Below are 24798 nucleotides of genomic sequence, written 5' to 3'. Positions count from 1 at the left end.
GTTAGTGGCGTCTCCAAGCGGTATTGCATCAACTTGGAAACCACCTCTTATTTTATTTTTCCACCTCCATTAACAAATTCTCCTAACAAGTAACAAGCCTGAACAAACTGATCAGTTGTGCGCCAGACACGGTCCTTTCATAGCCATTGTATTTCGGTTCGTTAAATTTTGCAAAAAAAAAAAAAAAATGTATATAGTTTATACTTGTTAAAAAAAAAAAAATTAGCAAATTTCACAATAGTGCCAAATTAGTGGTTTACAAACACATAGTTTATAATTAAACAAATAAATAATTTTAATTTTGGAGTTATTTGAATTTTAGTCATTTATAAAAAGCCCGTTTAAATGTGCTAGTTATTTTATTTTATTATAGCTTGTGTGTTACACTATGAAATTATTTAAAACAAAATTGTGAAAATAATATTATTTTTAAAATTGAGTTGAAAAATTTAATAGGAAAAATTACAAAAAGTGATTTAAAAAATAATTTGTGATTTAGTGATTTAAAAAAGTAGAAGATTTAAAAAATAAAACAACCATGCGGTTAATAATTTTATTGTTTTTGTGTTTGTGCATCTGTGGAGTGTTATCACGTTCATCAAGATTATCAAGGAGTAATGAAAAATGTGAATCTGTTCGTCCCTTTTTTGAAACTCTCAATGTCACTGTTGATGAAATTAAACAAAAGGATTTAACCACGAGTATGTTTTAATTTACATTATACATTTGTCGTTTTATTTTTTTAATTACAAATTAATTGTAAGCTCAGATAGTCAAATTAATTTAATAAACTACTTAATCTTTTATCGTATTGGATTTATCACTTGCTGCTTGTATTAATTATTCGCGATTCATTCAATTCAATACACAATATTAAATGCATTTAAATATTCAATAAAATAATTATTTAATTCGTTTTGCTAATTATTCATTTTATAATTTTTTAATGTATCTATGAATAAAATTTATATCGAGTAATCATCAGAGAAATTTCGATAAATATATTTACTATATAGAAAAAAAAAATTACCTTCGTTGCAAATTTAGCTGTAATAATTTGAATTTTTTTAATTTTCAATATAAAAATTAATATAGATTTGAAATAAATCTTGAAATTAATGACAATGACAGTTTGAAATTATTATTTTTAATAATTTTTTAACTGAAAATTAATAAATTAAATGATCCTTTTATTTTTTTCTTTTCTTTTATCATTATTTAAATTACTATTACTATTTCAATGCTAAAATTATATTAAGCTATCAACAAATAAAAAAATGTATTTATTCAAAATTTAATTTATTCTTTATATATAATTTTTATCTTTTTTTAATTTAAATATTTCTTCAGCACGTGCTGAAATAAATAATGCGAGGGATTTCCTCACCGAACGTGTCAAGTGATCTCCTTACTGGATCTAATCAGATTATTTAAAAAAAAAAAAAATTTCAGCCTTTTATATAAATATCAATTATACTTTTTTGTTTTTTATCACTAATATTAAAAGCCTGCTTAACAAATGGAAAAAAAAATTCAACAACATAGAGACAAAATTTCATATCTTTTAATGATCAATAGACTTGAATTCAAGTGTTTCAATTGTCAAATAAAACGAAAAAAAAATACTTGAAAAATAAAAAGAAGATCATGATGATGATTATCTAAATGAGGCCTCTTCAGACTCAAAGGCATAAAAAAATCTCAAAGCCAGACAAAATGTCGCTGTTCCGTATATACTCAAAAGATTTTTTTATATTTATATTCACGTTCGCATATTATTACTATGACGTTTTTTTCTTTCGTTTTTTATTGCCACTTTTTTTTTTTTTTCTGCATTCGTTTTTTATTTTTATCACGCAGCACTCATTGAGTATGGTAGCAGATAATAAATAATAATTATTTTGCAAAAAAAAAGCTAAATAAATTACCAACAATAAATTAAGAAATATTTTTTTGTCTATTATTTTATTATAAATAAATTTATTATTTAAAAGCAAGCTTTTTATTTTTTTAAAACATTAATAAAATAAAATTAAATAACTTAATTGTAAATTTGTTGTTGAATAAAATTGTATAGAATTTAATTTATTTCTATATTAATTTATTAAGTAATTAGCAAAACAAAAAAAATATATAAAAAAACTTTCCTCTTACATGTCATCTTGATGGCAAGCAATTTAAATATTTGTTTTTTATTCATTTTAAATATTTGCATATATATAAACATGCAATTAATTTGTCATTGCTGTTAGTTTAATAATTTTTATTTAATGATATTTGATTGTTATATTGTATATTGTTCAACTGTACGGAGCAGACATGTCAACTTGTCGATGTATTAAGAATGACTTGATGGATTTTATAGAAAGGTCGTTACCCTTACTCGAGATATTAATTTTGAATGAAACACATCACTGAACAATCTTCGATTTATATATGTGTATTCAAGTAAATCATCAACTCAGCATATGTGACCTTATTTTTAAATTTGCTAAAAATTTTAAGTATCCATATATATTTAAACTAAACAGTATCTAGCACAAAAAAATACATTTTTTTTTCCACAAATAATATGAGTTGAAAATAAATTAAATTCCAAGAAAAATATGTTTTTTTTTTTAGTAAAAAAATTGCACACAGAATTAAAGTATGTATTTTTAATTATTTTTAAAATGTAATGTATTTTTTTTTGGAGTAAAAAAAATAATTTTTGGCTATAGAAATAAAATTTCTATTGGAAATAGAAATTTAACTAGATTTATTTTAAAGCTTGAAATTTATAATAATTCATGTACTTGTAAAAAAATTTTATGAATTTTTATTACCCCAAATTGATGACGTTTTTTAACGTCCTAATTGACTGTTAATTTTTTTAGCTAAAATAAAAACAATATCATTAAAAATTTCTAAAAATTAGAATGTTTCTAGTTAGGCTTGTTGAAAAATTTTAAAACGACAGTTACAGGTTCACATCAGCGTTAATTCTATAGTATAAAAAAAATATTACTAATAAGCTTGGTAAATAATTTAATAAAATGAAAAATGAGAAGAGAAAAATAAAAAACAACATTAATTTGCATTTCATTAATTACTAAAACAATTATAAATTTATTATTTAAAAAGTTCACACGTTTATAAAAAGCATTTTATTATATTATAAATTATCTAATCTCTAAAGCTGCGAGAATTAAAATTTCAAGTATAACAATAATTGGATTATCTTTTTGTTTATTTTTAAATAAATTATATATGAAGCTGGTATACATATACAATAACATTTTGATCCTTATTGAGTCACAAAGAGGTGTCGTCTTATATCTTTACGAACACAGATCACTGAGGTTATTGAACTCGCATTAAATTTATCTACATCACATTATAATTGATAAAAAAAATAAACAAATAAAATTTAGTTTATTTTTTATTATACAGCTGTATATAAAAGTTATACTCAGTTATCTAGTTTTCTTCAAATTTTAAAATATTTTTCTCCGCAATTTCTCCACGTTTTCTCCGTATTAAATAAAAGCTTCTCGCAGTCTTTTTAAAAATGAAAAATACCACACTTTTTAGCTGAATGAATTTTATCGAAACCAAAGAATTTTTGCTTGGAAATTACTTGGTGATGTTTTTAATTTCAATCAAAAGATTCGGGCGTGTAAACAAGGTTAATTTACTGTATATGTAGAGTCATGATTAACTCACTATTTCCAAGAATTTGACATGATAAAAATCTGTTAAGGATATGTTATGTCTACGCGGATTATTTGTCACAAGAATTCTTTTATCTGTTATATTTTGTTGATGTAAATATTTAGCTTTTGTTTCAAATTAAATTTTTTAATTTTAATTCAATTTTTTTTGCTCATAGCTAATTTTAAAATAATTACATTATCCACAAAGAAATGATACAATAAATAATTGATAGAAATTATAAATGTATTATTAAATTTTTCTATTATTGCAAAATAATTTTATAAAAATTAATATTAAAGTAATTTTAAAGTTTTAATTTCTTTTGTTAGCTTAAAAATTAAAATAAATTAATGAATTTTAATTAATAAAAATATAGGCTATTGAAAAATAATATTATTCACAATTAAATTAGCATGTAAATTATACAATTATTCTTGCATGATTACACAAATTTATCGATAATAAACAAGTAATAAATTATGTTAAACAATTTGTTAAGGATAATAGTTTATAATTGAATAAATAGATATGTTATTGCAATAATTTTTGCACCTGTCGTCAAACATACATGGGTGCTTGTTATAAAGAGACACGTAGAGACTTTCAGTAACGCCTACCACTCATATCAAATTATAACTCCTGTTTATTTATTTTTTTTTTATTCATTTTTTACCATGTCTAATCACGCATAAAATTATTCTTATTGTGGAGTTAATATATTTATATATTTATTTTCTAGAAAATATTTGTGGTGGACAGTGTTGCAGTAAAAAAGCAGAAGAGCAATTGCAAGACCATGCACGTACAAACTTTCACAGTCTCATCCACCATCACAGTAGGGTACTCCAGGGCCACCTGGCAAGGACCGCTGATACTGTAAGAGGTATGTATTTACACTTTTGTCCTTGAATTTTTTAAAAATTTAAATCTAAGTTAGTTCAGTTATTATAAAAAAAAGTAATCGTTAAAAATTTAAATTGAAATAACAACAAAATAATCCTCCGATGTATTTAAATTTAAAAAATAAATTTTTACGTAATGTTTAATAAATAAAATATTTAAAATCGGTTTTTGTTTAAATTAAATTTCTTTAAAACTTGGTAACAATTGATATTGTTATTTAAAAAATAATTAAACAAATATAGAGAATAAAAAATAGTTGTATTCATGTCATTTTGAAATTTGAAGATGCTAGAATTTTAAGAGGAGAGTTACAATATAAACCATTGTAAACCATAAAAGATTATATATGTGTGTATGTTGAAAAATGTGGTTCAGCATGCTTGAAGACCGTCAAAAAGAAGGAAAAAAAAAAAGACCTGTTTTTCGGGGAATGCATGTGCATTCACACACCTTTGCAAAACTATGTCGTAGTGTTGAGATGTTACCATCACGTGACTCATGCAACATGGCCGCTTTGAGGTAGTAATTTTGAATTTATATATATCAAATGAGGAAGCATACAAGCGTACACTTGAAAATTAATTATAAATAATTTAAATTTTTGTATATAAATTAAATTTAAAAATGCAATAAATGTACTAGAGAAAAATTTAATTGAAAAATGATGGAAAAAAAAACCGTTGGCCCAATAAAACCGGTGGTCCTTTTCACCAATTGAAAATCATAAATCAATACTTCAACGAGCAAAAGTATCAAGTGTAATTGATGCTAGATATAATTGTATTTATAGAAAAATATTTATTCAATTTTTTTTTTATTTTTATTTGTCATTAATTTGATTTGATTTGATTTTTTTTTTGCAGAAACTGTGACCACATTGGCACGACAATCTGAGAACAAAACATTAAATTTATTTGAACAAGTCTATCGTTCAATGTCATTGCTCACCAGGCCATCAATTAGGACACTTTATCAAGCGATGATCGATCATGTTAATCTAACAACAACAATACCCGATGACGTTCAACAATCACAACGTATGATGTTACAAGAACATTTAAATAATTTTTTTACCCAATTATTTCCAATTGCTTATCATCATGTTGTTAATCCAAATAATCAAGATTTTACTGATAAATTTAAAGAATGTCTTTATGAATCAATTGATGGTATACAGCCATTTGGAGAAATACCAAAGCAAATATCACACTCTGTAAGCAAAAGTCTTGAAGCAATGAGAGTTTTAATTCAAGCACTTCAATTTGGTGAAACAGTACTTGAAAAAATTGATTCAAATTTATTTCAAAGTACTAGTTCTCATCAGATACTTTGCAATGAGGGATTGTTAAAAATGGCTTATTGTCCCAAGTGCTCAGGTCATTCATCAGTTTCCGCCTGCAAAGGACTCTGCAAAAATATTGTGAGGTAAGTTTTTTCTTTAAATTTTTTTATCCTACAAAAATATAGAATTTATTTTGATAAGTTTAAATGGTTATCGCTGGTGGGGCTTTGTGATTATATCAAACAATGTAAAATTCTTTTTGTGGGACCAATTAGGTTGAAAGTAAATTTAACACTATAACATATAGAGAAATTTGTACCAATTTTATAAATTTTATTTTGTCATGAGTTAAATTAACTCTGTAAATAATTACGTAATTTTTTGGATAATAATAAACAAACAAATAGAGTCTGTGTGAGATGCTGTCTAGCTTGAACATTAAACTCACGCACAATAATTTTGTGGGGCTACATACATCGCATATAAATATTACAGTGGGAGGCTAACAAGAAAAGGAAGGAGTTTGTGTAATTCAATCGTATGACGTAATTATAACATAGAGGGTTCAAGCCAGTACAATTTTTAACGAAGAGTCAGAGCAAAGCTGAAAGTTTTACAAAAAAATTCTTATGAAAATTTTTAGTTGTTAATTTTTTTATCGGTTCTATGTAGATTAATGCTAAAGAAATGTTAAATGCGAATAGTATACTTTTTCTACGAAACACTGAAAAAGGCGATGTAAAAAAAAATGAGTAAAACTTTGCTTATTACTTTAGCAAGATGATGTTGTAAGTGACGTCACCACATAGGTGCCAGCTGTATATAGATTAAGCTTCATGTACGCGAGCGTATGTGGGTTAATGATAAAAAAATGTAAATCAATGATAAAACAAGTTTGTCATTTTAAGTGTATAAAAATGAGCAACATCACTTTGATTTTTTCATAATAATTTAGAAACATTAAATGATTTATAAATTACTAATTAATGTTTGTTTTTTTAAGGGGATGTTTGACAGAACCAGCATCTGAATTGGATCTTGCATGGTCTGGCTATGTTGAGGGTGTTGAACGATTGGTTGTTTCAATTGTTGGAAAAGCAGATTTGGGTTTTAATGCAGAAAAAGCTATCAAAAATTTGGATGCCCAAATATCAGCAGCTGTCATGGACGCTATGAAAAATGGACCAGCTCTCAAAGAAAAGGTAAGTTTAATATTGATAATATATTTTTTTGTAATTTTCTCAAAATGGTAAAGACGAGTTTTATTATTGATAAAAAAAAAAAATTATGTCACTTGGTTTCCCACATGTACAAACTGAATTTTCGAAAGTACATTGATTATAAAATACTGGCAATAAAAATAACAAGTCAAATTGTTGTTTTTTTTTTAATTTGAATTTATCTGGGATTGACCGGATGCTGAGTTCCCTCTATTTGTGTGAGGGTTACATGCATATATGAGACTTTAAACTTAACAAACTCGGTGAATTAATTCATGCACGCGATATACGACAACGTGCTATTCGTTGCTGACCAATTATAAAACATAAAGCCGATCACATTGGTTGTATAAGCATGAGAAAGAAAGAAAAAAAAAAAAAATTGAAAATACATTCCAAGATAAATCGACTCACCATCATATATGGTAAGAAAGACGGAGAAAAAGAAGCAAATTTTTTTTTTTTTTCAATATATTTATATATATTTTTTTTTGTCTTTTTTTTATTCACTCTTGGTTACCAAAGTATATATGCGGCAATGTATAATATGTGGCATATTGGAGAGGGAACTTGTTCGCCGAAGAAGGTGCCTGCGATGCGCGGCTCTTAATTAAAAGTTTCACACGGGTTACGGAGCCGTGCGAACGGCGACACGGGCGATCTCAAACTGTACCATTGCATGTTTTTATTTTTTCTATACTTTACTGATTTTGATCGTTCAAAATCGATTAACCATGTAAAAAAATAATTTCAAATATATTTAATGCAATTTTTTTTCTCTCAAGATAATTATTAAAATATATAAATTAAATTAATTTAAAATTAACGTATCAATTCTTAAGAAAATAAATTTACCGTTATAAAAAACAAATTTATTATTTTTCTTTTGAAGAAAAAAAAAGAAAAGAATATTTTCACTGAATTTAAAAAATAATTATTTATTTTTTTTTTTCTAGTTAAAATGACAAAAAGAAAAAAAAAAAAAATTGCAGCTTAAGCAGCATGCTTAGGCTGCATGCAGCTTTTGACTTATCCTCTCTACTAGTGGTCCAACTGTACTTTAATACAATATTTTCTATTCAACAGTAGGCCAGGTTAATTTATGTATAAATTTTCCATTTAAACTGTCGAATTTTCGTACCATTTTACACCTGCAAAATAAATTTTCCGGAAAAACAAATTATAAAAAAAAAAAATAGAAATTTTATTTTTTTCGGCAATTGTAAGAAACACAAAATTTGTTGAAGAATTTGTAGGTGTGTCTGAGAGAAGAGCCAGGTCTGATTGTATTTTTTTTTTTTTTTTTTTAAATTCTACTAATATTTTTCCCGTGTGGAAAGAATATAATAAGTATCATATAGAATCGACCGGATACAAACATTATGGGCGATTGGTTTAACAACTAGGAGGTCCTCAAAACTCCAGACCAACAAAAACTAAATACATTGTGACTTGACAAAATTAATTGTTAGTACACTTTTACTTTTAACTAACGCTTAAACAGTATTATTTTTGGTTAACTCGGGAAAACGACTTAGGATTCGGGTAAAGACTGAAATTTTATCCAAGACAAATGCACAAATTTTCTGTAGATTTTTTCAGTGCACACAACTGATATTCACAATTTCAAATTACATATAAAAATTTGACTTTTATCATTAGCTAAATATTCTGTAATTTATGAACAAATTGAATATAAACTTTTGATAAAAATATAAATTTATTATCCAATTTTTTTAAACGTGTGCAAATAATATTTTTATTTTTTTTGGTCTAAAAGTTTTTTTTAAATGGACTTTAAACATTCGTTATTATAATAATCCATGCTATGTATACATGACACTAAATAAAATAATTTTTAATTCACGTATTTGGTTAGTCAAAAAAAAAAAAACAGACATCACAAGTCATTTATAACTGTTGAAATATAATCCTAAAATCAAACGAATTTGAAAAATTTATTTCGTCATTAAAAAGGATAAATAAACAAGTATTAAAATATTTTTTCTAGAAGACTTTTAATAGTAGACATGTTCAATAAAAAATAATACTTTTTATTCAAAATTTAACTTGAAGTGATAATTAAAAAACCTGTATTTTCATAAATTTTCAAAACCGCGGCTGTCGCAATAAACTGTTAAGTGTCAACTTTCGCATATCACATTTTTTTTAAACTAATAAAATAAAATAAATAAAAATAATAATATCAATTCAATTAAAAAATATATCAATAGTCTAATAATTAAATTAAAAAAAAAACAAAATCGAGTTAATAAAAATAAAATTTATTGCATTTCAAATCGACTGTAGTTTTAAATAAAAAAAAAAAAATTCATTTCTTGTAATTTCACCTGAATAATCATATTCAATGTTTCGAAAATTTTCAAGACAGGTCATTGCTTTCCATGCCAAATCAAATAATCAAATTCAAATCTTCCATTGATTATGTGAAAAAATAAAAAATGTTCTTGTTCTCTGTTTCTTTTTTTTGATGGCATTAAAAAATACTGCATTCTGCGTGCATTACGTGTCTGCATTCCACACTGGCCTTTTGCCTTCTTCGCCTCCAGGCTGCTGTTAAATCTACCGCTCCATGTATATATGAAATATATGCGAAGTTGAAACTGTGGGTGGAGATGAGAACAAAATACCACAACTCGAAGAGGAAAAATGATTGTTATACGAAGGTTGTTGTAGGTGTGCCCCAGTGTATCTTTAGTTCAAGATGATTTTTTATATTTTTTAAATACTCCTTTTGAATTCCCCCCTTTTTACCCCCCTTTATCACTCTTCATTATTATTCGTCGCGGCAGTTTTGTACTAGTATAAACTTCGCACACGGTCTCCTTTTCACCAGGACTTGTTTATCGGTGTTTCACTTCAACTTACTATTTCATTCTCTTCTTTTCCTTCTACTTTTTTATGTTTTTTTTTTTTTTGGATGTCTCATTATTATTCTTTTCAGCCCTTCAAGGCTTCGTATATAGTATAAATGTATATATATTTGTAGCATGAGTTTAGTCTGGCACGGGTGCCTTATTTTCGTTGGTCCGAATTCTTTCTTTCTTCATTCTTCATATATTGTTTCTTTTATATTATTTTTTTATATTTATTTTTTTTTTCTCCGGTACCTTGCTGCTATAGTTGTTCTTGTGGGAGAATCGATTTCCTCCTCTTGCCTCAGTCCTCACTCCCTTGCCTTTCCATTTGGTCTGCAGTTTGCATGAAATTCCATCTGATGGGAAATCATGAATTCTCCAGATAAGATGACCTTGATAGATTTTTGTTTATCATAATTATACGCACTTATTTAGAAATTAAAATTTAATTTTAATTAATTTTTTATGTTTTAATTGAGACACAGATTAATGTAATTATTTTATTTATTAAAAATGATTAATTTTCAATGAGGAATCTTCTTGAAACGCAAGAAAAAATGAAATTTTTTTTTTCCTTTTTTACTGACTCATTTCAATAAATTTTACTTACATTAATAAATAGCTGAAAAATTTAAAACTAACATTACAAGTTATTAGTAAATTTATAAAATTATTTAATTTTATTTATCAAATTATAAAATCTAGTTTATTTAAAAGTACAGTGAAGAGTTATTGTTATTTTGCCAACGCTAAAAAAGTTAATATCGCAAAAAAATATAAACTTATTGAGGGCATTATAATCTGCAGTTTGCTTGGCTGTTGTAGTGTTGTATACACAGTTAGAAGCAAGTTTCTTCTACTCACATTATACTTGTTATATTTTTTGTATGCTTCTCTTTTTATATATATCATTGATGTATATAAATACAAGTGCAAATGCACACTTGCACTTGATTCTTCTTGCTCACAATAATTTTACTTTTTTTATTTAATTTTCTTTAAAACACTTTTTATCTATTATATTGTCAGGAATACAAATCATTTTCGTTTTTGACTTTTAAAAAATTAATCAGCTTTATATGGTAATGGAAATTTAATTTTGTATCGAATAATTAAAAATATTGATGGAAAATTTAAATAGTTTTTTTCTATGTCGACATTGTCGGCAGAATATTCATGAAAATTAGGCATTATTTTTCGTAGATTTTCTTTGATTTAATATTGCTCGTTGACAAATTAAATTGTTGAGAAATTAAACTGTTTGGTGGATGAACAAATTTTTACCATTAGTTCAATGACTCGATACTCAGATGCCTATATACGTATGTGCACAATAAAACTGACCGGTTATTCGGCGCGTTTTGTGCTTTTTTTTATACCTGCGTGGCCTCGGTTCAAAAATTTTTTTTTGCGGGTAAGTTTCAAAATTTTACATTTTAAACTGAAATGGATATCCAGGTTCAGCTATTCATTGAATAAAAAAATTTTCAGGGTGCAACTTTAGCCACTTTACCTTTTTGTCCCTGTGGGGTAACATATGCGGGGTCAAGTGATCAAAATTATTGCTTTTTTATTTTTTTTTGCCCAGGGAAATCTTTAACTAATTTTATTTAACAAACATAAGAATAATTTTAGAGAAAAGTTAATTAAATCATGTTGTCTATTATTTATAATTTAAAACGCAAACTAGTGCTTGAACCTGGGATGTCAATGATTCCGAAAAAACAAAACAAAAAATATTAATATCTCCATGCATTGATTGTGAACAAAAACATTTATATAGTAAAAAACTCGTGCAACTATTGATAAAAATATACCAACTACAAACGATACAGCAATAGTAACTGGTGTTTAAAAAAATGTAGATAAATATTTGACGCGTGAAACAATTTAGTGAGCAAGTCGTCACACATTCGTTCTACATGTTGATGAGTTTAAAAGTTTAACTGTCTGTTATATATACTTGGCTCTATATCTCAACTAAAACGAGACACGAAAATCATCAGAAGACTACTCATCCAGTACTTTCACCCCAGACCAACTATTCGATAAATTTATCTTGAAAAATTCTTTGGTATTTTGCTTTTTTTTTTATTCTATTTTGGCGCTGAGCTGCGAGATTTTTAAACACAAGGTTGGATTTATTTAGAAAAATATATTTTTGCTAATTTTAAATAACATTTATTGAAATATCTGTATTTTTTTTTTAAATCATGTATAAAATTTATTGATATTATTTTGTATTTATAAATTTCTAAATTTAATTTTATAATACAATTGGATGGAGGAAATATTTTTTTGTATATTACTTTGTAATTAATCTGTAATTTTCCATCAATATAATTTTTATTCAATTATAAATATTTAATTACTTTTTTCATTGCAATGATATTTTTTAAAAAAATAAACCTAGCTCTCTTCATGTACAATTACGTAACTGAAATTTGAAGCGTAAACTTTTAAATTTTATGATTAATTTCAACAATGAATTTAAATTAAATAATAAAGAAGATTGATTCAACATCAGACTGGCCAATTTGTCTTTAACTCTTTATATAAACTGAACACTATATAAACATTTTCTTTTGTTGATTGATCAGATATTTTGCTCACTAATGATATCAATGTATATAGAAATATTTCCACTCAAGAGTCAAGTTGTAGATTATTCTTTATGATAAATATTTAGCTTGATATAATACTGTCATGAAAAAATTTAACATAAATAATCCCCAACAATTTAATACAACAATATACTTGAACATTTTTTAAAACTGTTAAATACAATTTACACAAAAAATCAAATATTTTAAATTTACATTTACACCTGTCACAAGACTTCCAAATTTAAAATAATTTTCTTCGAATTATATTTTTATCGTTTTATGACAAATTTTTAATAATTTTTTAAAATTTTATTTGTGGTATTTGTCACGTTGTGCTTATTATATTCTCGAAGTTTGTCGTTTAGTTGGCTCTTTTAAAAGAATAATATTTGAAAATATTTAAAAAAAAAGGTTTTTACTTAAAATGAAGATTTTTTTCAATAGTGAAAGACACACATATACAAACTATTATTTGTCATGTTCTTGGCGATGACTAAGGGAGTTTTGACCGTCAACTTTGAAAGAACCATTTCTTATACAAAAAGTCTTGAAAAAACCCAAGTCTTTTAGTACTATACCCAAGTGGGCACCCATTGTGTTATGCACCTGCTGACTAGTCGGTCTCTAGACCTTGCATTTTCAAACAATTTTCAAATGAAAAAATAAAAATTCTTCAAGAGAAAAAAAAAAAAAAAAAGACAGACAAGGAGAGAAAGTTATGGCAGACTATGAAAGCCAATCTTTTACCATCCATAAAATTTGACAAAAAAAAAATATACATATATATTTTTTTTTTTTCAATAAATTCATTTTAAATGTAACATGATAACTATATAAGTACATGAAATTTTGAGGCTGTAAGATTGGCAAGTTGCCTTACTTCTTAAAGTCAACGACCCAAGTCTGGTTTTTGATACTTAAAGACGTTACTAAATACATAAAGTAAATTTTTTTTTTACCAGCATTTAAAAATAAAATATCTACCTGAAAAATAAATAGTTATTTAATCTAATTTTTTTTTTCAAATTAATTTATTATTATTAGCAAAAAAAATTAGAAAAAATAACTTATTTTTAATGAATTATTGTCATTAAAATTTTAATTCTATTAATTCATGGAAAAGTTTTAACATTTCTAATTACAGTATATAATAAATTGACAATCAAATTTAGAAATCAAAATTGACTAAATCAAGACGATTTACGCGCCAAATATCATTATTATTTGAACGATTCAATTAAAGTGCAAAAGCAAAATTAAAAAATGCAAATTTTAATACGATAAATGTATAAATATTTTGAGAGAAATAAATATCTTTCGGATGCAGAACGTCAAAATAAACCAAAAATATATTTTAAATTGTAAATAAAGTCATAAACGCTAATTAAGAAGGTAACCTTATACAAAAATAGGTTAAGTTTTCAGTCGGTTTTTCGACACATGTAATCTAGACAAGTCGTATCATCGAGAAGCCATAACATTTGTTTTTTTCTCTCTCGTTAAAAAAAAAAAAAAAACCAAAAGATTAACATCTCAAGAAATCAACAAAAACAGTTGCATATAAAATTGGACACTGTTGAGTGGTTAGATCGCGGGCCACCTAATGTTGTTCATAGTTGACACATGAGAGCAGTGAACAACCAACCAACCGATCGAAAGGAATGTAGAGAAGGTCGAAAAGATTAATAAAAGATAGAAAATGACCGTAAAAAAGATCAAAGAAGATTGAAAAAGAAGTTAGAATTGTCCGAATTGGTGAACGAGCCTGAAAAAACCTGAACGAACTCGCACACACATCGAAATTTTTTGCCTGCACACAACGTTTTCTATTCTTTTTTTTTTTTTCATCATTTTTTTTTCTTTTTTGTATTATTGTTTTCATATATACATATATAGTGTACCTTTTACAATGCTCTTTTTCATCTCTTTGTCTATTTCGTTATTCAGCAGGTTAAACTCTCACATGAAGACTGAAGAGATGACCACCATAAGCTCTCACCATCCTCAAATCATACACAATGCCCGCATTTATTCATATTATAAAATTCATATATATTTGTTGTTGTGTTTTTTTCCTCAATTTTCAAGAAATAATGAATAGTAAAAGAGAAAAAAAAATGTATAAGACAGACAAAGTAAAAAATATATATAAAAAATAGATGAATGGGGCGAAAAAAACTGAGCGTCGATGTGTGAGAAGCAACATTTTGTCTCAATAAGTCTTGAGAAAAAAAAAAAGAGAGAACGGAAGACAATAGTGAAGAATATTTAGCTGAAAAAGCTCTTGCTGTGTAGTTTAGTTGTAGCAGTTTATGTGTTGCTACGTGATTATGTTGCCTGTGTTAAAATCTATATAGTTCTTCAGCAAATTTCTGAAGGCCAACTTTTTATTTTTTTTTTTTTTTAACACTCATGTTTTTTATTCATCACTCACTTTTTCGCTTCAAGCACTTTTTTTTCTTTCTCTTTTTTTTTTAGCATGACGCATGTTATATTGTTCTCTAATTTGTTACATCAGAGTAATGTTTCAAGTCCTGATTATTATCCTTGACAGATAGTCTTTTTTAGTGTCATGCATTCATACGAGCTGTACTTGGTTTAATATGAAAAATTATGAAAAATTGTTGAGATAAAAACAAAGTGAAGTATAAATCATGAAAACTATAAATCAATGATGAATATTGTCTGGTTTAAAGAACTAAAAATATGTATGGGGTATTCCATGTAAATTAATACACTTCTTTCCTTGATCTTCTTGAAATTAATCAATTTTTTTATCAATTTTTTTTCTTGTTGAATCGAAAAATATTCTTAAATTTATTGAAGATTTTTTTAAGTTTTTTGACACGGTTTAATGACACAAAAAAAAAAATATATTAACAAATGAATTGAAGGAGAATTTGCTCTTGTGCGTTTGCCATTTGTTAGATGATATCATTGATTCTTCAAAGATGATGATGAGGGTATAAGGATACTATGAGTAATCGCTAAAATAGTCCGTTATATACTAGAATTCTTAAGAATGAATTTCGGAGAATGTAAAAGACCGCCATTTTAGATGTATGTATTATTATTTTCAAAACACATTTGATATTCCGACAATGTTTGATTTTTAGATACTGGCAGAGTCTTTAACATGATGTTTTTTTTTTTTTGGAATTATCAAAATCTTAATCTGTCTTTTCGAGATCTAGAGCAGAAGATAATTTTTTAAAATTTTCAAACAGTTAGTGTTATACAAATATAAACAAAGGATATTTTTTTTGATTTTCAAAAATGAAATACCACCATGAGAATAGTAAATTTCGAATTAAATTGAAATTTTAATTCAGCTAGAAAATTAGCAACAAACTTGGAATTTTTATTATTTATTTTTTGATAGTAATAATTTAGAAAAATTCCAGACGAAAAAAATGATAATGATTTGAATTATTTATCAAACGATCTAAACCATATATAAAAATTTTGTCATTACATGTTTTGCCATTTAAGTTTTTAATTTATATAATTTTTCTGTTAAATTTTTTTTATCCACAACGATTAGAGTTGTTAGATGTTCTTACAAAACTTTAAATTTATTTCGAGTTATATTAAATATTAAAGGTGAGCTAATACACGTATAAGGGTGACTTGAATGTCGTTGAAAAAAAAAAAAAATATAAATATAAATAACAAGATGAAAGAGATGAGAGGCGCACCCTCGCATTCCACACATCCTTTTGGCCGCTGTGTCCAGTGTAGCAGTTAAATACCGTGTCTTTGATTTGCCGCGAAATGGGTCTGAACGGACCCATGCGTCGCTTCCAATTCTGCTTTGCTCTATTATATATATACAACAACCCAATACAACCTATACAAGGTATAGTCTCATCGAAGAATTAAAAAATAAAATATTATTTTTCACTTTCACAAACTAAATGACCGTTTGACAAAAATATCAAAAAATAAATTTTAAAAAATATCACCTAGAATTAAAATAAGCTTTAAATTATCTAAATATTTTTCTAGTAATTATAACTTTTATTATTAAATTTTTTAAAATTATCGTGGGAGTATACTGTGCCAATAATTTGATGGAAATTGGAATTCAGATTACTGAATCGGAAAGATTACACAGGATTATCCCAAAAATTCTATGAAATCATTCATTGATTACAAAAAACTTCAATTGATTACTATATATAATAATTATTGATAAATTGCAATAAATTTATAACAACATTAAATTAATTATTTACATTTTATATGAAAATAATCGAAAATAAATTATAAATTAAATCAGAATTTTAAGAATTTCATGAGATTACAAAAAAATTACATGAAAAATGTATTTGATTTTGTAATCAGATTACAATAATTGGATATTACATGCCTTTGTTGTGTATATAAATTTCTTTCTCTTTTATAAATTAATTATTGATACTATTTTTTAATTTATAATTAAATTATATATTTTTTTTAGCCATTCAATTTGCAATACTCGAAAAAGTAGTCAACTAATACATGATTTATAATTCCCACTACTTTTTTTATTATATATTTAAAATAAAAAAAAATAAAAAGTTGATAATTTTTTATTATTTTTAATAAAAAATTCGGCAATTTTACCGAGTTAGTAATGATGTCAGATACGAAATAAATTGTGATACGGACAGGAAACTTTGGACCCACCGACTATCTGGGTGTTCTTCGTATTTTTTCTTTTATTTTTTATTTAACTCTTTGCATATTTATTATGTTATTTTATTATTTTTATTAAACATAATGTTAAATATATTTTTAGCAAGCAAAAATGTTTTTTTTAAATAAATCAATGATTGAGTAGATGTATTGTTTCTTTTCATTTCTAATTTGTAATAAATAAGGATGTATTATTTGTAATTTGATTGAAGTGAAGCCTTTTAAATTACTTGTCGAGACGATGAATCAGTTTTCGATATCCGGTTGAATATACATTAACTTTATAGCAGCTACAGTGTGAGGATTGTGTGACTCACCATGATAATCATGATGATGATGATGATGGGGAGACGATACGACCTATGTGGGCAGACAAAAATATATATGTGTGTATAATAATATACATGTAAAGCATTGGTGTCTATATCTCGCACATAAATTTAATTTTAGTTTGGCAAAAAGGTGAAAATGACGATGAAAAAAAATACAAATAAATAAAAATAAAATAACAAGTTTACGCCCACACTGGGTGGCAAGCAAGCATCATTGTCTTAATCAGTGAGAAAGAAAAAAAATAAATAAATAAAAATCTTCTAGCTTCTGTACAAGTTGACTCTAAATTTAAAAAAAAAAAAAAAATAAACTTTTTTTAATATACAAATTGCAAATTAACGATAAGATTATAACAAAGCCAATTTTTTTTTTTTTTTTTTTTTTTGAGATACAGACATGCACAGTTAAAAAAAAATTATACAATTTAATAAATTAATTTTATTATTTTTTTAAATTTCAATTTGACATTCAGTTATTTAAATAACTAGTTAAATTTTTTAATAAAAAAAAATAAATTTACTTAGTCATGCAATGTTTTTTAAGTTGACCATAATTAATTGTTGCTGTATAAATTTCTTCATATAATAAATGTAAAATATCATTGATAAATCATCAAAATAAAAATATAAAACATAATATTATTTTGTAGTATAAATAACTTGAAATTTATATAATTAAAAATATCTATATTTTTTTGTGTTTCAGGTGAAAAAAGCCTGTGGTAGTTATGAGCTAAAAAAGAGTAGATCTCTGAGTGATTTTGACAATCACAGTTCACCTAAAGAAGCTGGAGTAACATCTGGTTTAATGCGATCATCAAATATAGAAGATCGTTTATCTGTAACACATACCAGCAATTTTCGTCTTGATCGTCCAGATCCTTTACAAACACAACTTGGTAATTTTGTAGCAAGTATCGTTGGTTCTCGTACTTTTTACGGTACATTGGCTGACTCTATATGCGCTGAATATCCTGATACAGAATGCTGGAATGGTGCACGTATTGGAGAGTGAGTATATCAACTTGATATATATTATAATATTTACAAAGAGCAAATATTTAAACTAGAATTTATATTTATTATTTATTTTCTTTTAAAATTAATCATTATCACCAGGATAATTTTTTTTAAAGGCTTTTCTTTATTTTTTAAAATTCAGTAAAATATTTCCACAATAACAGTCAGGTGAAGCTACAATTATTTCAATTGAAAACTTTTTTTTGACTTGTAAATTTATGTTAAATATAAAATACCAATTGGAGTCTAAAACAAACAGATATTCCCTTTTTATTTGTTCAAGACAAAATTATTCTACTTGTTCTTGATAATGGAGTATAATAGTACATCAAATAGAGTAGTAAATTAAACAAAAAGAAAAAAAAAAAAAAAATTACGGTATAACGAGTTGAAATACAATTAACATAAATAACAAGTCATTGAGCTAGTTAACTTAATATATCGGTATAATATGTGCGGTTTAAGATCGATTAACAAACTCAAGAACCAAGTGAAGAGATCCTCAACGGAAAGCTTCTTTGAGTTGCTTCAATGATTCACTTGGCACACCAAATTGATAAATAAAAAATATATTTATTTATAGTTTTTAAAATATAATAAAAAATATTTAAAAAATTAATTAGTTTTATTTATTAAAACACTGATTTAATTTATAAATTAAAATTTAATAAAAGTGTATATTTTATGATCAAAGTTTCAATTTGATGATGGAAAAATAGTAAAAAATATTTATTTATATTGCTTGTAAAATATACTCTGCAAAATCAATTGATTTTTATTTATATTAATTTGAAATGTCATAAATTTAGTTGAGTTGTCATGTGGCTAAAAAAATCATTCACACAAAAAAAAAAAAATATATATTTACACAGATTGAGTTGTTGTTTTACTCGATGCAATTTCTCATGATATGATGCAATAGCAATGCCAATGCTGTTAATTAAATGACAATATAAATATATTAAAATTTAAATCAACAAAGGATTTAAATTACCCTGGCTCATTCGTTGTCCCAGCAACAAAATCATATTGGAATTTCTCCTTGAACCAGATGCCCTGCGCTTTTTTTACTCTCTTATTTCTCTCTTGTTCTTCTGCTTGACCAATAATCTATAATGATCTGTTGATGATTGAATCAAGAGTCAAACGGCAAGTGATCAATCATCATATACATTTCTTATCATCAACTATGATAAAATAAAGTTGTTAATTTAAAAACTTACTGTGTAATGTTTCATTGAGTATCAAGTATTTTTGCGTATTATTTTTTTATATACACTCGATGAAAGGAAATAGCTTGTATTTGTTTTGTATACCACTTATGTGTTGCATTTCATTGATTTTTTTTTTTTTCTGCCCGGGGCCATCGCAGAAAATAATGTCTCAGATGCCATTGGAAATAAAGACTGGCATTTTATTCGCGCACATGCGTAAACGAGTTTGTGATTTTCGAACTGACTCATTTCCAAAAAGAATCTAGTTTGATCAATACATAATATTGTGTATATATATGAATAATACTCCTCCCAAAAGAGTGTATTATGTATCACATTTAACCACATTATATTAGATTTTATTTTTCACTTTTTCTAGCTTTAAAAAAAATTTAAAAAAACAAACAACACATGTGTTTTAATTCTATATTTTTCGATAGAAAAAATTTAAACTATTTATCTAGTTTTGAGCTATATAATTTATCACTCAAATGATTATTAATTTTTCATCTTTGAATATTGAAAATTAAATATTTCATAGCGAGGAACAAAAGTGTCGTTTAGAGTCGAGTTAAAAAATTTTACTCCGAGGTAGAACAAGAGCTGCATTTTTTACGAGACATCAAAACAACATTTTGTTCGAGTTGATCTTTTTCTTTTTCGATGTTCCAAAATTGCTTTTTAATTGGCTTTGGGAGTGGAGCTTGGGAAAATAAAAAAAAACAATCAGGCACCAGTGGATGACGACAATTGTTTTACTTTTGGTCCAGCAAATATGTACCAAAAAATTATGTACTGATTTTTATTTTATTATACTGTTTTGTTCTAGTTATTGACAGCTGAAAAACATGACTTTGCTTCAGGGTCATCTTCAATTCGTCTTATGGATCATCTTCTCCCAATTTTTCTTTGACTAGTCATCACTTTTCCGGGTCAAGAACTACCCTCTTCATGCATGCTCATACAAAAATCACGTACTCTCCCTGTTCCTGATAGATAATATATACTTTTTCAAGATGTTTGAAATAAAATTCATCCACAAATTGATCCACAAGAATAGGCGTATACACTTTACGATTAATCAATCTGACCTGGAATGCCCTATATACAAATTACACTGCGCAGTATAATAAAGATAAAATTATAATAGTAATAAGAAGAAAAATAATATTGTTGGATGTATATATATGTTTGGCGTAAACGACAGAGTGGCACCAGTTTGCTCTTATTGCCAGACTCATGGGCGCCTTGACGTCTATCAGACTGTAACACCACATTTTTATTTTTCGCTACAAAATTTTCTCCTTGAACTCTTTCATCTCCCTCTTTTTTTTTTTTTTTTTTGCTATTCATGTATGAGAATATCTGGACCAAGTTTTTGCTTGTACTATTATGTCATAGCTCGATCTTCATCATGACTTTACCAGCTTTGCTTATGTACGACCTCAAAAGTCACGCAAATAACCAACCAAACAAGTTATTATAGAAATAATAAATAAATAAATAAATGTCTTTGAATGACCTTGATGGCTATAAATCACATATAAAATTTTTTTTTTTATTTTTTAAACAATTTATTAAAAAAAAGAAGTTTTTGTAAAAAATAAAAAAACGTAAAATATACTCGAGCCTCGAAACAAAAAAAATAAATACGAATTTTAAACTGTCATGTTGGACGCCTGATAAATCTTATTTTTATAAAATATATATATTTTTTTTTTTATTTATATATCACGTACTTTGTTCCAAAGCACATAAAAATTCTATTTTTGATATCCCTGACTATCAACAAAAGTCATATCAATAATTCTTACATCAATTTTAAAAAATTATTTTTAATAAATTTTTGAAAGGCAAGATTTGAGTTGAAAACGTTTTTTTTGGATAGAAAAATTTTGAAATAAAATATAAATTATAAATCATGACTTGTTACTATGTGAAGTTTATTGTTTTAAAATTTAATTATCTCTCGTTTATTGAAAATTTGAAAAAACCAATTGGAAATATTTTTGTGTAATCAAAAATTAATTCTCTTGAATATTTTACCAAATAATGCTATTTCAAATATCAAAATTAATTATCATTGTAATATAAAAAAATAAAGCTTTAAATAATTTATGAATTTTTTTAATTTTAGGTATACAAAAGCTGTCGTTGATTCGAGTTTAAATGCTCAAAAATATAATCCAGAATTTAATGGTATTAACACGACATCATACCTAAATTCCAACACAAGTCAACTTATCGATCAACTAAAACATATTAATAAGGTCAGTATAATAATATGTATATAATATTTTTTAAATTGAATTATAAAAAAAATAAATGTTTTAATTAAAAAATAAAAATTATTGTCCAACAGATGATAGAGTCGCGATTATCATGGGATAAAGATCCCAATGTATATTACTCTGATCAGCCAGAACTGGATGGATCTGGTCTTACATCTGGTGATGGATCTGATCCTCCTGATGGATCATCTGGATCTGGACAAGAACCAAGTAATTTAAAATTTTTAAAAATATTTCAAACATTTAAATTTAAATCATCATCAATCTTAATATTAATAAAATTTTGTTTGTATTTTTTTTCTAATAAAGGAATCACATCAGAGGAACCAAAAGTACCAGAACCAGAAACTCCAAAACCTCCATCAAGTAGTGCCTCCATGATGACCAAATCAATTGGATTATTGTCATTACTTTTGCTAATTTATTATGTAAATTAATAAGCAAAAGTTGATGCTAATCAATTGACAAAATAATTGTAGAAGAATTTAAACAAAAAAAAAAAAGGACAATGATAAAAAATTTGAATTAAAAAAAACAATCTGCGCGCATGAGCGATATTATTGACTGACAGTGAGACAAAAATGAAAGTAAATCGTAAATTATCCATCTTCAAAATAATTACGTTTTTATATTGGCAACTTAACGTCTGAGGACAACATGGATCCTCGCCAATTAAAACAAGTAATAACTCAATAATTTATAGGAAAAAAAAAATAACTAATTAATTAACTGCCATGCTATTTTTTTTTTCTCTATAAAGTAATATAAAGAAACACGTTAACGCTCTAAAATTGATAGAAATTTAAATATCAAATTTTCTTGTTTATTAATAGCTGTGTTAAAATATCAATTAAAAATTATTTTATTGATCGTTAACTCGTATAAAAGATGGAAAATAATGATTTAATGATATTCAATTAGAAAAAAAAAAATAAAATTGTTAGATTGTGTGCTGCGTGCCGGCGCGTTGGCCTAACACTGTGTCTTTTTGATTAATTAGCCGAATTAATCTTTTATTATTATTTTTTTTTTTTTTCACATACTGTAAATCTGCAGATTACGTTTAAAATAATAATAATAATATAAAAAACGTTTGTGCCTTTTTCGATAATACAATATTGTCCGTCGTGTGATTTTTTTTTTTCTTTTTTTTCGTTTGAGTCAATGATAAAATTTTTAATTAATTTTTATTTCTTGGAGGAATTATTCTACAATTTAATATGACATTCAGCATCGGTTTTAAATACCAGTCAATTTTATTTGAAAATCCGCGCAGGTACGTGTGACGTAAAAGCAACTGTTTTAACAAAAGCGTACAATTTTTTAAAAGTAATTTAAATGACTGGCACGAAGCGTGTTGTTGCATGTGGATATGTGAATTAAAAATATTTTTTTCTACCGAACAATAATCATTTAAAAATGAAAAAAAATTTAATTATTATTTTTCTGCTATTTATATCCGGTTTTCTTTAATTTTTCAAACAATTTTCGTTTTTTTTCGACACTTTTTTATCTTGTTTTTTGCTCTCTTCTTAATGTTTTTTTTTTAATTTTTAAATCCAAAAATTTTATTCGCAAGAACAATAAACTTCGACGTAATTTAAATAACTATTATTATTATTATTATTATCCATATTATTATTGAATTAAATTGTATGCTGGATAAATGATTTTGTAAATAGATTTTTTTTTAATTTTCTGTGTGTGCCTGATGTATTTATATTTGAAAAAGAAAAAAAAATATTGTTTTTTTTTCTTTAACGTATTTTATATTATTTTATTTAACTATAAATAATTAAAATCATGTAATTACTAATTATTTAAAATATAAATAATTATTTTTAAACAACATAGTGCGTTATGTTATTATAATTTAATTTGCGTTTAAGCTTTACTCCAATTTTAAAAAAACTTAAAATTTACTAAATGATCATGTTCAATGAAGCATTGTTCAGCCATTAAATACTAGTTGAACTTTTTTTTTTTTTTTAATACGATTTTTATTGAAAAATAATCATGAAAAAATCAAAAAAAAAAAAAAAACAGAATTAAACTTTGTAGAAACTTTGTATTTCAATCGTTGGTTTGTTTATTAGGCAAAAAAAAATTTTATATTTCTTTAGCTTTTTCGAAACAATACAGAGCAATAAGTAGAGTCTTCCTGAGCATATATATACAAGAAAAAAATTAATTTCTAAAATAAAAATTGACTAGACTTTGAGCTTATAACAATAGCTTTTAAAATTTTATTTAAACAAAATTTTATCTGCCAAATAAACAAACTAGCGAGAGAAAAGGAAAAAAAAGAAAATCCAAAAACATGTTTCATCACGAGAAAGATAGAACAAGTAAAATTATTTTCTCTTTCAAGTAATGAATTGTTTTTGGATGCACTTAAATATAGCAAATGATAAATAATTTTATTTTCATTAAAAATTTTATAACCGTCAATATTGTTAATCCTCAATTACTAAACAAACTGACTTACTTTATATGCTATCATTGTAATAAGTTTTTATTATTTTTTTTCATTTTAAACAATATTTTTTTTAAATAGCCACGTAAAGTTTACGTATTATTAGTTTATGCCTACTGCGTTTGGCGGACGTCTGTGATTATGGGAATTTTCTTTCACTAAAAAGCGCTCTTACAAGTATTTTACTGTGCATTGTTTA

At 25.4% G+C, this 24798-nt stretch overlaps 1 protein-coding gene across 1 annotated transcript; it reads left to right on the top strand.

Moving 5' to 3' along the window:
• Positions 1-6: 6 nt before the first annotated feature.
• On the top strand, positions 7-24750 carry LOC122857735 (division abnormally delayed protein). Its single transcript, XM_044160075.1, has 8 exons — positions 7-701; positions 4436-4579; positions 5463-6024; positions 6885-7083; positions 18305-18609; positions 21970-22102; positions 22195-22333; positions 22433-24750. Exons 1-8 carry the CDS (start codon positions 539-541, stop codon positions 22558-22560), a joined length of 1773 nt encoding a protein of 590 aa, XP_044016010.1. The 5' UTR covers positions 7-538; the 3' UTR covers positions 22561-24750.
• Positions 24751-24798: the final 48 nt, after the last annotated feature.

The sequence above is a fragment of the Aphidius gifuensis genome, linkage group LG5, assembly GCF_014905175.1.
Source record: "Aphidius gifuensis isolate YNYX2018 linkage group LG5, ASM1490517v1, whole genome shotgun sequence".
Taxonomy (NCBI): Eukaryota; Metazoa; Arthropoda; class Insecta; order Hymenoptera; family Braconidae; genus Aphidius; species Aphidius gifuensis.
This window is presented reverse-complemented; position numbering and strand designations above follow the sequence as displayed.